Consider the following 16,564-nt stretch of genomic DNA (forward strand, 5'->3'; position numbering starts at 1 on the left):
TTAACAAGACCAGGACCAGAAGCCTACTGTCTCTAACTCATCACTCAGGGAACTGACTGAAAGTATTAAAATGTCTGAGTACAAACATTAACAACAGCAATCAATGGTTCTAAAACACAGCGCATCACAACAAGTATGACAAAAGGCTGATGTGACAGTATCCACTGTCAATTTATTTCTACATTGAGCTAGAAGTCGAAACTCTATGACAGCCAGATTTATGACAAAAATAACCATACCACTTCCTGATTAGGATCTAGCATGATCTAGAAAGGCATCCTTTCCACTAACACTCACATAGTAATTGTTTGCTTCCAGGTGACATGCAGACGTAGAAATTAAAATGAATCATGTGAACAACATCTTTTATATATATATAAATTAAAAACAAAACAAAAAACAAACATAAAATAACAAGATACACCATGGCTGTTAGGCCGATCCCCATTTTACTATCCTACTCACCAACCTCACAGTTTTAAACGAGGCTTACCAGATACAGTACAAGGCACTAAGACGGAGTCAGTGGAAGAGCAAAGGCAGTATCCCGTCATCACTTCCTTTACAGAAGACCGCCTGTAGAAGACTACAGAATGAAGGCCTCAGTGGGAACCGGAAATCTCCCACTCTGATCTGAAACTTCGACCAAGTACAAGATATATAAGGACAGGCCATTTCGAAAGTGAAGGAGAACAGGTCAGCCTTAGATAATGTTGTCCGGACAATGACACTCAGTAACCCTCTGCAACAGTGCCTTCATCAAGCCAGTGACATTACCTGCTAAAACTAAAGGTGAGGATGAATCAAAACAAATGAAAAACGACTCGAGTGCATGGACAGCGTTCACTTATCCCCAGCTACACAACAACAAAATATTTACACACCAATTTCTGAAGACACACCTGAAGCGAAGATTCAGACAATTATTGGTCAATGCAATAGCTGTAATCCCCTTCGTCATTTAAAAGGCGCTCCTGTAACTAGATAATAATCTTAAATATCCATCACTGGTTAATAAACCTGTGTTCAATCTTAAGAAAATAAATAAAATATTAAAAAGAGTATCAACAGTAAGAAATAGGGCGCCGTATAAAATTTAAATAAAGAATTGCACAAAAAGCAACTTATGAAGCTGACAAAAAAAGTTTGAAGTGCTTGTAGTTTACTCAGATAATTATGTACGCCTAAGTCTAAAACCAGAAGAAAATGGATCTTTTTCAATTTAAAAGCTTTTTTCAAAACAAAAGCCCCCTCATTTTACCTATCCCATGTTTACTGCGACCAATCCAGGAAGTATGTGTGCTGTAACTCCAACATGTGCCAAGCTTCTGATTCGTACGGCAAAAGCGCAGCTCTGCAGACCACTGACAATGTCCTCAATCTATGAGAGTGAGCAGACTGTATGTTGTGGACAAAGTGAAGTCTATACGCCTCAGTCACTGAAATGAACAAGACAGTATAATGTCGGTATCATGCTTCCAGAATAATCAAATATTGAGTACGTAAACAATCGTTCCATCAGCTGCCACAGACTTGAAATGAATCATTCTGCCAAAATATGAAACAGCTGAGCCTTGAGCATGAATTTAAGATTTCCTACAGTAAGTATGGCAACTTATAAAATACTACATTTTATAATAATAGTTTCTTTACATGGTACACACCTTTTGAATGAGTGAAACAGTAGAGTTCCAGTTTAGGTGCTGTCAAAATGTGTTACATCGTCCCATTAAACTGTAGTTTGGCTGAAGAAAAAACAACAAAAAAAAAACATCGAGGGACGTTTTTTTACCAACAGTTAAAGTTAAAAGGCTTCCTGATTGACACAAATGTCAGTTTTAAACAAATCTTTTCACATACACGTGTCATTTAGGGAACTTTGCGGTGTGTCCGACACCTTTTGGAAGGGCGGGCTCTTTTGAGGGTCTACAACCAGAGTGGACCGGTTCTAATGAAAGGTGTGAACCCTGGTACGTTGGGGGCAGGTGAGCAGATTTGGTTGGCTGTGGAGGGGCCGGCTGAGGCTCCTTGGGAGGTGTCGCCGGCCTCTGGAACTCTGGTTCCTCAGTCTTGGCCACCCCGCCTTGAGTGTTGTCTCCCTGCGGCCGTGCACAGGGGGTGACGGTGGCGTCGGGCCGGGCAGGGGAGGAAAAAGAGACTCGGCCTGACGTGGGACTGAGATCATTTGGCCGCTGCTCCTCCTCCTTGCCCTTCTCCTCTGGGTGGTACTGTTTGAGGCGGATGTGCCAGGCCAGGCTGCAGACCGCAGACACCGTCTTAAACTGGTGGATGACGTTCCTCGGGATGAAGTAAATGTCGTCGTCGCACAGCTGGACCCGGATGTAGCGGATGCCTTCCCTCCTCAGCTGGTTGAGCTTGGCATCATCCACCCACTGGACACACTGCAAGAAGATACACAGTGGTTTCATATTTAAAATTTTAACAGTATGTGCTACTATTAAGAATAATAATCTAACAAACAGATGTATGATTGACGTACAACCTGATGGATTATGTATGACAAGTCCAGTTTTTACCTGAGACACAGGAGGCTCATACAGATCCAGCTGCAGACTCTGGACAACTTCATTGAAGTCTCCAGCTTGGAAACAGACGACATCTTTGGTTATCCGAGATCGGTTTGTCCTGCAACAGATTACATTTTTTAAAAATCCTCCTTAACTTAAATAAATTAATTCATTGGTTTGAATGGAGTGCTGAGTGCCAAGCGAATGCAGATACATAATATAACTTTTTTGTTCTGGGTAATAACTTCTGTTTGGAGCCATGTTTGTACTGTTTTTGAACCTTTCATTTTTCCTCTGCTTATTATTTTGCCATTGACAAGTTTGAGTTTAGCTCACAACTAATTATGGATGGCTTATGCACACGCAGCGTACATGAATGTGGGGAATCTGGGAGTCCTCCACATACCACCAGAGGGCGCTCGTGTAACACAAGTGATACTTGTACCCGGTTTGAGAATAACAGACTCAAGTAATTTACCTGAGCCGAAATAGACTTTCTGTTATTGTGGCTCTGTGTGATTTAAGGTGCTATGAGATTGCTGCGAGACCTCCTTGTGTAAGGGTGGAGTTTAAGCGATTCTGGCCAGAGATGCTTGATTCTTACGTTTCAATCCCAGGCCATCGAAACGAATAAAAAATGAATGAATCAGTACAGCACTAGTTGAAGTATATCAAAAGAAAGTCACCATTCTCCAAAGTGCACAGCCTTCAGTACCCCCACAGCAGCAGTGCTCTGCCAGTCAAAACTCTGGCCTACATGGTCAGCATGGGCTTTAGTCCGGTCCTCGAAGAGAACCTCTCTGGGTTCACTGGCCCTCGGCAGGTAGTGTAGATTTTTGATCTCATTCATGGACCTACAGGAGGATGGAAGGATGGAAGGGGATAGAGAAATGACACAAAGATAGGTTTTCAGTTTGCACTTCACTACTGTTTTTCCCCCACATTTCCATCACAATGATAACGGAGTTGTGTTAAAATACTGTATTTCCTGTGCAGCTGAGGTCGTACCTGCGTCTTTTGAAGGGCGACTTGGGCATGTCAGCGGTGGGAACCATTTGTTCTCCAGGTCGCACCCACATGATGGGCCCGTCGTCACTCTGAGAGCGACAGTCCAGCTTCAGACTGGAGAGGCTTCCCCACGGCAGGGTCATCTGTGGACAGGCACACACAAACGGACATTCACACACACACATCCAGTAAAACATACTGTGTATGTACTGTATGCTGCTGAAACCTGTGGGCATGAGCTTACGCTAGAATTGCAGAATGTTTGCGATGCAGCTGACGAAACTTAATTACAAGCCGGCATATAATCACAAAATACTGTATGTGATTTAGTGTGTGTTTACATATTTTTTATGAAAAGTACAACAGATTGAACAGATGTTACAGCAATAACAATGCATCAGCAGTGGAGTTATTATGGAGTGTCATGCTTGTGCTTTTTAATGAGCTTCCTGAGAGAAACACACTGCATTTAGCATATTAAGCGATTCCCGCCTGAGGTGTAGAGGAGGGTGCTCAGGTTGTGGATGTGCTGTGCAGTCGGAGCAGAAACATTGTTCCTGCTATGACACGGGTCAGTACACAACCTCTGTCTCAGGCCTGAAGCCATAAAATCTTGTGTGAGTGAGTGCATGAGTGAATATGGTCCTTTGAAAACTGATAAAAACTGATACATTTAAGTCTTCCACAGACCTTGAGAAAGGGTGACTCTTCCAGCATGTCAAGGAATTCTGGGAAATAATCTCCAACTTCCTCGTCCACGGCTCCCACCAAGCTGATCTGCCTCATGGGTCCGGACCGGTACGTTCCTGAACAGTAAGTCCGGCTCACCTAGGACAGGAAAAAAAAATGCATGTCACACTAACTATATAAAGTATATACCTTATACCTTTTTCCCTGTTTTATCACCGAATGGACTGACAGCCCCTGACTAAGTGACATATTTTATGGATGTTTCATATTATATTCAATGCATAAATATAAATATAAATATAAATATAAATATAAATATAAATATAAATATAAATAGTGAATAGTGAATTTTGATCCTGTGAATATTGTTGTCAGAGATGAGTTCTGACAAATTTTGTTTTCCTCACCCCGACACTTGGCCATTGTTCTCTCAGCTCTTCGGTTGTTTTAACTGCGTTCTTCTCTAATGCAGGATGAGCTTATGTTCAGGTCTTTACGCTGCTCTTATCCTGTAAGGTTTTTTAAGTTATATATCTTAAACTAGAATGGCACTCAGTCAAAAATTACACTCACTCATAGATACCAGCCACCTACATATGCCTGATTTTTTCATCAAGATCCATGCATTACTCGATGAGAATTTAATGAAAATGTCAAAAAACTCAACTTAAACTTAACTCTAACATCTCACAATGTTAAAGAAAGTGAGAGAAACATCCGGGACCCAAAACAAAAGTTAATGGAGTCTCATCTGGGCCCGTTCTCCATCCAAGTTTTGTGGAAACCCATTCAGTAGTTTTTGTGTAATCCTGTTGACAAACCAACCAGCAAACTGACACAGGTGAAAACATAACCTCCTTGGCGATTGTAATAATATCTACATTTTCAAAATAACAACTTCATTCAGTTTTCTGCACAGATATGAACAAAATGCTGAGATATAGGCCCACTTTATATTTTTCTTACACTCCTTAAAATCAAAAAGGTCTCGCAACCCCAGTTATTCCAGCTGGTATACAAAAGAATCAACATAATCAGGTTCTTTAAGAATCCACACTGACTGTTTTGAGTGCTCACTTTTAGTGTGAACACAAAACCTGCACGGATTTAGCATGTCGTCTGTAAATGGGACACGGCCCTCACTAGCTGTTCGACTGCATTAGCCTTTGTTGTAGCTATATCTACAGTGCGATCTATAATTGCTAACGCTCTATCGAAACTTTCTCGCTAGTCATCTCTGTTCTCCTCTGAGCAAGAAAAAACGTACTGCTCCACGGAAGCAGTATGTAACTTGCACTGTGACTTTTGTCCCTTCAAGCTGCAGGTAGAATTTGCACTCTCACACCACAGTCTAATGGATGTAAAGCAGCTGCTGCAGCAACATCACGCCTGATGGATGCTTTATACACTGTGTGGAGAATCCATCTCACCTATTGCCTTGCAGCCAGTGTGGCCTCACCGTATATTCAAATGAATGGGAAAAATCCATACACAGTCACACTGATGGATCCACAGACCACAGCCTGTGACGTTTATACAGTTACATGGAGATGTCTTTTTTCCTTCAGACGAGGCTCTGAGCTGAGCGCTGCTGTGATTATATTATGTTACAGCAGGCACTTGTATATACAGCACTGACCCAGTAAAGTGCAGTGGATCCAACAAAGCGTTTTAGTGCAATCATTCTGCTCTCAAAGCTTCACTTTATACCGTGGCCTCTCCAGCGGTGAAATGATTAAACTGGGTCGGCTTTTTCCCTGAATAAAACAGAAAACCGCTGAGCTCGCTGTTGTCGTTTGCAGATCTAACATCACACATGCAGACATCCTGGCTCATTCTTTTCTCCTGTCTGCCATCTTCCTCGAGCCGTGAGCGGTCAGTATAATCCTGAATTGTTATGGAACCAAAGCGGCTCCATTAGATCTCTCGAAGAGCAGGGACAACTTGGCACCGGCGCAGGTTTTTAGAATAAACAGTGTACTTTGGACTGAATCATTGACTGGGTGGTAAACATGTATCTGAGCTCATTCATGACTGTCGGCTGGGCCGGGCCTTCAACTTGCTGCGCCTTTTTACAATGTTGTCAGAGCACATACTGCACAGCTGGGGACTTGTTTTTATGTTCGAAGCATACAGTCTGCTCATTTTGTTTTTTTACACATGCAATCTCAGCCACTATTATACATCTAATGGTGTGGTTTTTTTTCTAATTTCTAGTTTTTTCTGTTTCAAAACAAAAGATGTTTGCCGGGTGTTGTAAATATACAGCAAAGGTCTGGTCGTTTTTAGACATTTTGTGCAGAATTTTTACACATTTTATCTTTAAACTGAGTTGTTTACCTGTAATATTAAAAAGGTAATCAAAATCTATATTCATTAAGTTTAGTTAATTTTGATTTTTTGATTTAGACTAGAGTTGAAATAATTTGTCCATTAATTAGTAATTAGTTGACTGACACAAAATTACAAACCAATGATTCTGCCAATTGATAAATGACCTCAAGTCATTTCTTTAAAAAGCAAAAATGACAAAAGATCTTCGGTTCCAAATTTAAAAAAACTTACTGGTTTTCTTCTATTTGCTTCTACGATAGTAAATTGGACTTTTTGGAGTTTCTGACTGTCGCCTGGACAAAACAAGCAGAAAAAATCTCAACAATAGACTAATAGATCGTATGACTGACAGGTTAATTGATGGGTTAAGCTCTAATTTAAACCAAATTCAGAATAAAAAAAAGCTTGTCTGATTGAGCAGATCAAGAGCAACAACAAATGACCACGTCAGAGGCGATTTTCTATGAATGTTATTGTGGTAAAAGTTTCGAGAGTGCACTGCCAAAATCTTTGTTAAAGCCAGAAGACCTCTTTTTCCTTTTCACGTACCTGAGAGTGAAAGTTGGCAATAGTGGTTGTCTCAATGTCTTTCTTGCCCAGCATCTCCATTTTGACTGGTGTGTTGGGGAAGTTGAAGGCAAAGTAGTCCAGGAAGTCAGGCAGGTAGGAGGCCGCACTGTGCACCACTGCCAAGGCATAGGAGGCTGCACCTCGAGGCTTCTCGGCGAAGGCCAGCTCCAGAAACTCCTGGGCGAAGCACTCCATCTCAGCCGGGCTCAGACAAGCCAACTCATCAGCATAGGCGTGCAGAACCGACCCCCCGCCGTTGGCTTGCCGTTCCTCGTGCATGAAGCGTCCGTACCAGGTGCCTGTCTGGAGGCAGGTGCTGCGGATGGAGTGGTCTTGGTGGGAGAGGAACGGGACGTGCCCCAGTTTGAGAGCATGGAGGTAGGGTAGGTGGTTGTCGATGGTGTCTCTGACAGGCTGCCGGACGCTCTCCTGCTTCACAGCGCCTGGCACAGAGGCATCAGGGGAAATGGGCAGAGCGAGATCTGCTCCAAGTCCCGCACACACAGTCTGAACCGCTTTGTTGTGCACGTATCGGACCTTCTTGGCGCCGTGCTCTTCCTCGCGGTGCTTCTTCTTCTTCTTTTTCTTCTTCAGGAGATATTCCTCCAGTGACGGAGACTTGATGTTCTCATTGTGGGGCCTTGGCTCTACAGGGACAGAAATGAGTCAAAGTTAGAGAGGCAACTATTAGAGCCTGACCGATATATGAGTTGGCTGATATTATTGGCCAGTGTAAGCCTATCACAGGTATGTCAGTAATGGTGAACATGTTGCTCGATATGCCCGATATGAATGTCCTGTCTTCATTACATATCTTTGTCACAACTGTTTGATAACCACACTTGATGGATCATTGCAAAAAATGTGTCGATATATCAACATTGGAATTTTTCACTCTCTGATATCGGCATCGGCTCCAGTAAACGAGAATCAGTTGGGCACTAAACACTACATTTGATTATTTTCTAAACAATCATAAAATAAGTATAAGCAGTATCGTATTTTACTCTAATGAGTGAAAATTGTAGACTTATGCAGCATAAGTTGCAAGATATTTGAAAGACAAAGCCAAAAGATACACAGTAGGGTCAAAAAGTCAAAATACTTATTCTAAATACTATATTTTTTTGATAAAAGGAGCTTAAAGCTGCTGTACTTTATTATTTTCTTATTAAAATGAGTGTTAAATCTGTTTTCCAACAGTATGTTGTTATGCAGTAAAAGAAAAAAGACATTTTCTGGTATCCCTGCCCATTTTATCCAATCAGGACTCCATGAAGCGTGTCTTGTCTGCACTTGGAGAGCAGGACCCTCCTGTTCTGGTACCCACACTGGCAATGGTGGAGCAGGGAAAGCTACTAACTGCAACGCTCCCAGTTACGACTTACACTACCAAACAGGCCAAGCAATGAAAAACGCTTGAAGAAAAGAAAGAGGAAAAGAGAGCTGCCTTAAAAAAAAGGAGGGAGGGTTTGCTTACTGCAAAACAGACAGGAGGTTAACCTGAATTTCAGAAAATCTTAGTATTTGGGATTTCCCCCTTTTGCTTCAGTGACAGCTTGCACTCCATCCAGCTGGTATGGACTCCCCAAGCTTGTCACAGAGTGCTTGGCTTTCTCAGACTTCAACGGTGCGTCCCCAATCGCATACTTTTTCTTTTAACTTTAAGCACGTACTGCTGCTGCCAATACAATTGGGACACACTACTTTGTCATGACAGTGCGTCGTGATCTTTGACCCTCCTGCTCCTACATCTGCCTCAGCCTTAGCTTCGGAGTACAAAGAACATAGTACTTACACTTAAACGTGCTTCACCTGTCGATGCTGTCCGTCGTTCTGTCAATCAAGTGTTTGTGCTCGCTCAGCAATGTCACACACCTTAACGTATGTGATGGATCTTCCACTTTGAGGAGGATTGTGGGTCAGAATAGCCTGAAAAGCATGCTAGGCTTGCATACTGCAAAATAAAACCAGATGTATTGGGACATCTTGGATTTTTTTTTTTGCATTCTGCATTTCACAAACTTCACCCTGGGACATATAAATCTTTTTCTGGCATACTAAATAGCATGGTAGTGTGGGTACTGGAACGCAGTCCCCATAAAAGTTGAATGGTGAACATCCCTCAAAACTTTACAAGAACTACTTCCTTGTCTGTCCTGACCGTCCTGGACTTTCCCTCCACAGTCACCTGACCTCAACCCTCATCGGACATATATGTGACAACACAGGAAACTTTGTGAAACATGCAGAATCATGCAGAATCATGCTGGCATAACATGAATCATTAGACTTGTGGAGTCCATACCAGATACTCAGACATCCTGAGATTCATGGACATTTTTTTTTTTCAAAGAGTCATCTTTTCACTCAAGTTGTTAAGCTCATGTTATCACTTGTCTTGAAAAAAATTAAAAATTACATCCATGATGATTCATGACTTGTGGTCTCCCTACTGTCTATCCACAACACTCACCCTTCTTTTTCTTCAGGTCAGCGTGCTTCACGTTCGCCTCGGTGTTTTCCTTCTTCAGCTTCAGTTTCACATCTTTCTCCCTGTGCTTCTCCTTGAAATCCTGAGCCTTGGCCTTGACCATTTTGAGAGGCGTGAAAGTGAAGAGCGCAGGTGGCTCTGGAGGCACCGCTCGCTTCTTCTGCAGCAGCTCTGGTACCTTCCTAGGAGGAGGAGGAGGAGGTGGTGGAGGAGGAGGAGGTGGAGGAGGCAGAGCCGGCTTCTTCGCCCCGTTGCTGAGGCTGTGGTGGTGGTGATGGTGGTGGTGGTGGCTGTGCTTGTGGCTGTGCAGGACATGTTTACCTGCGCTGAAGTTGTGGGGTTTGGGATTCTGCTGCAGCTGGTGCGCCTGGTGCGTCCGGTGCTCGGCGTGTTGGTGGTGGTGGTGGTGGTGGTGATGGAGCTTCACTTTCTTCGCCTCTTTCTCACACCTCTCCCGCTTGTCAGCTGGCGGCGACAGCTCCCGGCTCTTCTTCTTCTTCCTCTCTTGGATGAACCTGTCCAGACTCTCCCTCAGCCTTTCTTCTTCTACTTTGGCACGGAGCAAGTCGACCCGAGCTGCCATCTTTGCACGTACAGAACATTTAAAAGGACTCGGGAGTGCTTCTGCGCATGTCCCCGAAAATGTGTAGTCCTCTCGCCGCTAATTTGTAGTTTATTTGAATGTTTTGGCTCTGTTGCGCACGCGTAACGCAGGCAGCGGTGGGTTATGTAGTTTTGTGATGCTGCAAAGCTACATGGGAGTTGGAGTTCGTGCCGCACTGACTGCGTGCCGCTCCGCACGCACTCACTTCTGCTCAGCTGACGTCATGGTTAATTTAATCGCAGCCACGAGGGGCAGTGCTTCAGCTACAGTGTTATCAGCATGGAGCACAGCACACTGAGAGATTATATTTCTAATTCACTGCAGGAACAACAAGGCTGACTTGTTAGGACATGTTCACATGTTTTAAATTCTTTCTTAAAACAATAAAAACAGTTATTTCCACAGGTTTTCCAAAGTATTTTGGATTGATATACAAAACTTTCTATCTGGGAAAATAGGTCTAATGGTATGGAGGCTCATTTCTGCCAGTTAAAGGTGCCATTTGTAAGAAAAGTTGATTTTTGAGTCTCATTCCTGACGCTGTTCCTTAATGATATTAGGGATTGTAGGACGGGTCGGCCGCCGTCCCAAAGGTCAGTTTCCTGACGAGGTGGGAATGAGACTCAAGAGTCAACTTTTCTCACAAATAGCAAAGAACAGAAAAGAAAAGAAAGCTTGATGAAAAAAATACTCTCATGGTCAATCATGATTATAGGATCCATCCATTACCTGAAACCGTTTATCCTTTTCAGGATCCCAGCTGACATTGGGCGGCAGTCGGGTACACCGTGGATAACTTGCCAGTTCATCACAGGGCTGACATATAGGGACAAACAACCATTCAGGCTCACATTCACACCTACAGACAATTTAGAGTAACTTACTAACCTAACTTTTTTGCATGTCTTTGCATGGACCCGGAGAGAACCTACACAGACAATGCAAGATCATGCAAACGCCGCACAGAAAGGCCCTGCGCTGCTGTGCTGCCCGCAGATTCAACTTTTTATCTCATATTTATGACTTTTTATCTAATAAACTCGACTTTACATCTTTACATCTTTACATCTTATAATTATGAATGTTTATCATGTAATTATGACTTTCCATGAGACTCTGATTCAGCAATAGAAAGCATCCTGACTGGAAACATCACAAACTGGCAAGGTTCCTGCACGGCCCGGGACAGGAAGGCTCTACAGCGGGTGATTAAAAAACTGCCCAGAGCATCAGTGGTACCCGTCTACAGAGCATCAGTGGTACCCGTCTACAGAGCATCAGTGGTACCCGTCTACAGAGCATCAGTGGTACCCGTCTACAGAGCATCAGTGGTAGAGCATCAGTGACATCGGTGAAGTGGGATGTTTTTGCATTGAGCCCAAAGGATGCTAGAAGACAACACCCACCCCGGCCACGGTCTGTTCACCCTGCTGTCATCTGGCAAAAGATACAGAAGTATCCGTAACCCGTAATTTACTATGATCCAAACAATATTTGAAACATAAAACTTATTATTATTATTAAAAGTTTTTATGTCATATCTGAGTTTTCCTGTTATTTTGGGTCCTTTCTTTTGGTCTTTAAACTTTGATTTTGACTGTCAATAAAGTTGGAGAAGAAAACAATCTTTCTACCTGTCTACTTGTTTATAGCACAGTAGGTGATCCATCCCAATGGCGCCTGCTGTATAAGAAATGGGGGACAAACTACAAACTCCTTGTCATCTGCAAAAAAAAAATATTCCAAAGTTCATCTGAAGTTAATACGAGGCTTCATCAGTCTGAGTTAGACAAATCAACGATGTATTTTCCAGATTTACTGGCTTTTTGGCTCCACTGCAGCCGACTCAGTCTCAACTCAATCTCATCTTATCTTCAGATAAACTTTGGGATGTACTTTTGCACAGAATGAGGACAGAATGTGGATTTTGTTCCTCATCACAAACATTGGATGCAGCGTGAGCAGGATGAGCGATTACAGCAAGCAAAACCTGTTTCAGTGCACACACGGGGGCCTGACTTTTGTTTAAAGACAGACTTGAAAAGACTGTGAACCCATCCAGACAATCTGCGGTGGTAAGTCTCACAGCAGCCGCCGGTGTAAACTGCCAAAGAAGCAGAGAAAGACATTTGTGAAACTTGGCCTTCGGTTGTTTTTACCAAAGATGAGTAACAGGATCAATTCAAGGATACTTCATCAATATCACCTGCTTCTCTAAATCAACACGAACAATAAAAAAAACTCAATCATGTTTATTCAGTAAACCTTTATTTATCAGTGCATGAACAGAATGCCATGACCACATTATTTCTTTTTCACCCATTTTATATCATTTCCTCTCACTTCCCTTAAAAAAATAATGAAACGATTTACAGAGGATTTTTTTTTTCTGCATGAAGGCAAATATTTATACAGGTGCTGTACAATTTATAAACATTTACATCTACGATGATGTCAAAACTAAAAGACTTTTTTTTAATATATATATATGTTGGAGCAATGCAAGGCCACGGTATCATACATGGTAATGGCATGAACAGAAAATAATACAGTAGCCCATCATATCAACAATAAAGTGGACAATAAATTAGTAAAGTGGTCTCACAGACCCCATAGATGCAATGTGTTACTTCTGTACATCCTTAAACAGGCTGATGAGGGTACGGATCAAGCAAGGACTAGATTGTGAAGAGCAGTTTATGAACCACTAGATGTCGCTGTACTCCACAGTAGCAACACTGAAACAACACTAAACTTAAGTCTTCAGAGCAGGGCACAACTGATCCCAATAAATAAAAAAAATATATATAAATGTGTATTTTCATGTTAGTTAATTCAAAATAAGACTCCCAAAGAAAGCAGTCAAGCCATTTTTCACATTATGCACTGCGTGTGCTGCACACTGCGACCACTGTCCCTCCTCGTGTGGGAAATTGACTGCGTTCTCGGGGGAGTCTGGCTTTTATTTGTGACAGCAATGACGTTGCTAGTGTTTAACAGTGAAGCAAAAAATGCACATACTATTTTTTTTTCTCACATTAAGGGTCACACACTAAAATAAAAAAATGATCAAAAATAGATTTTAGAGGTTAGAGTGAAGATAAATGATATGTTTTTGTGCCTACGTTTACGATGATAAAAATATCTCTTTAAAGTTTTTAACAAGTCGAAGGCAGATGTTCGCACTTTCTTACAGTCCAGCTCCGTTTTTAGTTCAACTCATCTAACTCATGACGTGTCAATATATGTTGTCAACGCTTTTGTTAAATAATATATGTTTTTTTGGATTATAGTCGATTGCTACAGCGATATCTAAAAATACATAGGCCTACCAGTCAGCTTGTATACATACACACACACAGCCAGAGGACTTAAAAATGCAGAGCTGCTAACAGTAGACAACATTATGTATCAGGCTCGCGCGACCGTGAAATCTTAGAAATAGAATGTATAGATTTGTATAGTGTTAGTATTTTTTAGATGGTGATGCTGGTCTACACATTCTATCTCTAGAATTAAGTCCACATTAAAAGTGAAATGACTCAGAATGGATCTGTGTACTGACAATTTTTGTTTACATATAATTTCAATAAATTACATTATGCTTTTATTATTAACACACATGTAACAAACATTAGAACTATAACCACAAGTATCTGGTCTTGCTGTTTGATGCATATAAAGCTCCAGGGTTAGTCTGTCCACCCTCTGATAAGCTAAATGGGATCAGAGCGTTTGTGAGTCTTCCTCATGTGTATGAATACGGTCAGTTCACAACCCCTCGCCGGGCCCCCTCGAAAAAACAGGACAGTAAAACGACGTAGAAGACACTCTGTCGCACCTTTTGCAGAAGATTTTAAGAGAAACTCACCAGCCTCACTTTTTTTTTAGTACATCCTTCAGTGACGGCGACAGGGGGATCGATCTCGCCCCGAAAGAAAAGCCGAGCGATTGCATGAACATGTCTTAAACCCTTCAAAGTGACAAAAACATTTTAAAAAAAAAGAAGGATCCTTCATCGAGGCGGAGAGACAGGGAGAGCACTTCATCTCATTACCCACAAAACAGTCTCACAGTGAGTGCAATACGGAGCAGCTTCTTTATAAACCGGAGTCCCTGATTGGCACAAAATAGACTTCAGTGTCGCATCCGAAAAAAACAAAACACAACCTGTTACACACATTTCCACACATCATCATCATCGCACAGTACAAATACTCATGTAGGTACAAGCACGCGTGTCAGATCAGACTTGATGCAAACTGACCGAGGCAAACTGGGTGAAAAGAAAAAAAAAAACATGAGCAATGAGAAGCTATGTTGCTGGTTACACAGTGATCTGATTTGTCCGAGATTGCCTAACAAAAAAAATAAAAATAAATCCTTCCGTTTTGAATGTCCATCTTTCAGAGGCTCAGATTTCTCTTATCATACGCAGAGAGTCCTGGGAGGATGTCAGATATCCGCGTATGTTGTTTCCGCCTGGGACTGGATCTTGGCGGTACTGGGAACTTTCCATGGACCGGGGGTGATGGGAGCCTTCTTGCTGGTGGTGGTCCCGTTGCAGCTGGGGTCCTGGATGCTACTGCTTGAACCCCTGGGATCCTTTCTGTTTGCTTCATCTGTTGCCCCGTGGTGCTTGCTTTCCCGGTATTCCTTATCCCCCTTCTCTCTTCCACTCCTCCGGCTCAGGGTGCCGCCGTCGGCATCCGACCCCGCCCTCTCCCTGTGCATCTGGGAATGGGATTTTTGTGCCGCCGCCTCTTGCTCAGCCCTTTTATTCTTCTTGTGGCGTTCACTGGTCCCAAAGCTTTTGTCTCCACTCTCTACAGCCCCCCTCTCCTGCCAGTTAGCGGCATCCTCCTCCTTGTACCTCCTGTCCTTCCCTTCTCCATAGGCAGTGCTGGGCTGTTGGCCAGCTGGACGCCTGGGGCTCTGAGGCACAGCAGGGTCTTGCTCCCTCTTGGAGGTCTTCCTCGGGCTAGAGGAGCGGTGGTCTCTCTGCCCTTGAGCTCTTCTCTCTCTGCTCATATCCTCCAGGGATCCGCCGTAGCCTTGCTCTGTTTTTCTCGGGCTCGGAGAGCCCTCGACATGATCTGCCCAGCCTTCAGTGGCTCTCATGGGACTAGCAGGCTTGGAGTCGCTCCTGCTTGTTTTTCTGGCCTGGCTGCCAGGGCTGGCGGTGCGCTTATGGTTGTGGTGAGAGAGGTGCTGTCCTCTTGATCTGCCGGCCTGCCTGCCGTGCTCCTGCCCCGCGCCCGGGGACCCAGTTGCCCTGGGATCCCCCCCGGAGAACTCATCAGCAACGGTTGTTTTGGGCGAAGATGGGGACAGTTCGGAGGCAGAGAGGGAGACAGAGGATGGAGAGGCTGGAGATGACTGCCCGTCAGATGCAGAAAGTCTGGGAAAGCTTGAGGTTGGAATGGTTACTTTGTCCTTTGAACCTGAGAATCAAGCAATGGAGAGTAAGAAAATGTTCTAGCTGAGCAAAAATCTATGCATGTAAAGGAAACGCAAAGGATTAAATATCCTTTACATGGGATTTTTCACACAACAAAAATAGGGATAATTAAAAGTGTCATGCAACAGAAAAGCAGAATTACCTCATATTTTGAACAAAAAGACATTTTCCTCTAATATCCCCCTTAAATATTTGCCTTGTTTGAGTTATGTATCAGCCGTCAATGAAAACGGTGCTGACGGATACACAGCACTGACGTTTCAATAAGCTGATAAGAACTGCACAGCTGTGATTGAGAGCAGATATATGCAGCAGAAAACCAGAGAGAGAAGAAGAAGAGTGATGGACTTAGTGGTGCTGAAATGAGCTTTTGGATTTCTAGGAGCAACAACTCATAGAAATTCATTCCAGGATTAAAAGTTTGATGCCAGTGAACGCACACAGATCCCTTTTTACAACTTGTCACGCACTGATCAATATCTAGTTAAGGACTTTCCCCCCCCACGTCTCCGTCTTCATTCACGCTCAGGATGAGGTGTGTGTTCAGTGGCATGCCAGGATTTTTATAATACCGTTAAAAAATAACTTGCGGGGCGCTCTGGAGCCTCCCAGCGCTCCTGCAGGTCTGTTCGTTCTTCTAGGACTCACTGCTTTGGTTCTGCCCTCCAGGGGGGGGGGGGGGGAGTAACTCTGCTTACTGAGTCACAGATAACTGATCTATGTCAGATTGACCATGGGGATGAAGGAAGGGGACAGAGGACGACACTTAAATCTGGGAGATGAATCATTTTGAAAAGCAGAGGCAAAAGTAGGAGGAGTACAAGGTTTACCAAGATCATTAGGGACAGACCAAGAAAAGCAGTGAGGCCTTTAGT

The 16,564-nt window shown here is 43.1% G+C and overlaps 2 protein-coding genes across 3 annotated transcripts in view; both read right to left on the bottom strand.

Annotated features, from left to right (window-relative positions):
- Positions 1-147: 147 nt before the first annotated feature.
- rsbn1 (round spermatid basic protein 1) lies at positions 148-10,228 on the bottom strand. The gene is made up of 7 exons (XM_073470096.1): positions 9,607-10,228; positions 7,110-7,777; positions 4,227-4,364; positions 3,537-3,679; positions 3,215-3,382; positions 2,538-2,646; positions 148-2,402 (listed from the first exon to the last, which is right to left on the bottom strand). The coding sequence occupies exons 1-7, from the start codon at positions 10,205-10,207 to the stop codon at positions 1,866-1,868; spliced, it is 2,364 nt and encodes a 787-aa protein (XP_073326197.1). The 5' UTR covers positions 10,208-10,228; the 3' UTR covers positions 148-1,865.
- A 2,251-nt stretch (positions 10,229-12,479) lies between these two features.
- Positions 12,480-16,564, bottom strand: part of magi3a (membrane associated guanylate kinase, WW and PDZ domain containing 3a) — a 126,724-nt gene continuing 122,639 nt past the window's right edge. For both annotated transcript variants that reach the window (XM_073470088.1, XM_073470089.1), the window contains exon 21: positions 12,480-15,672. In XM_073470088.1, coding sequence (XP_073326189.1) covers positions 14,684-15,672 — 989 coding nt within the window. In that variant the 3' untranslated portion in view covers positions 12,480-14,683. The remainder of the gene's footprint in view (positions 15,673-16,564) is intronic.

The sequence above is a fragment of the Pagrus major genome, chromosome 7, assembly GCF_040436345.1.
Source record: "Pagrus major chromosome 7, Pma_NU_1.0".
Taxonomy (NCBI): Eukaryota; Metazoa; Chordata; class Actinopteri; order Spariformes; family Sparidae; genus Pagrus; species Pagrus major.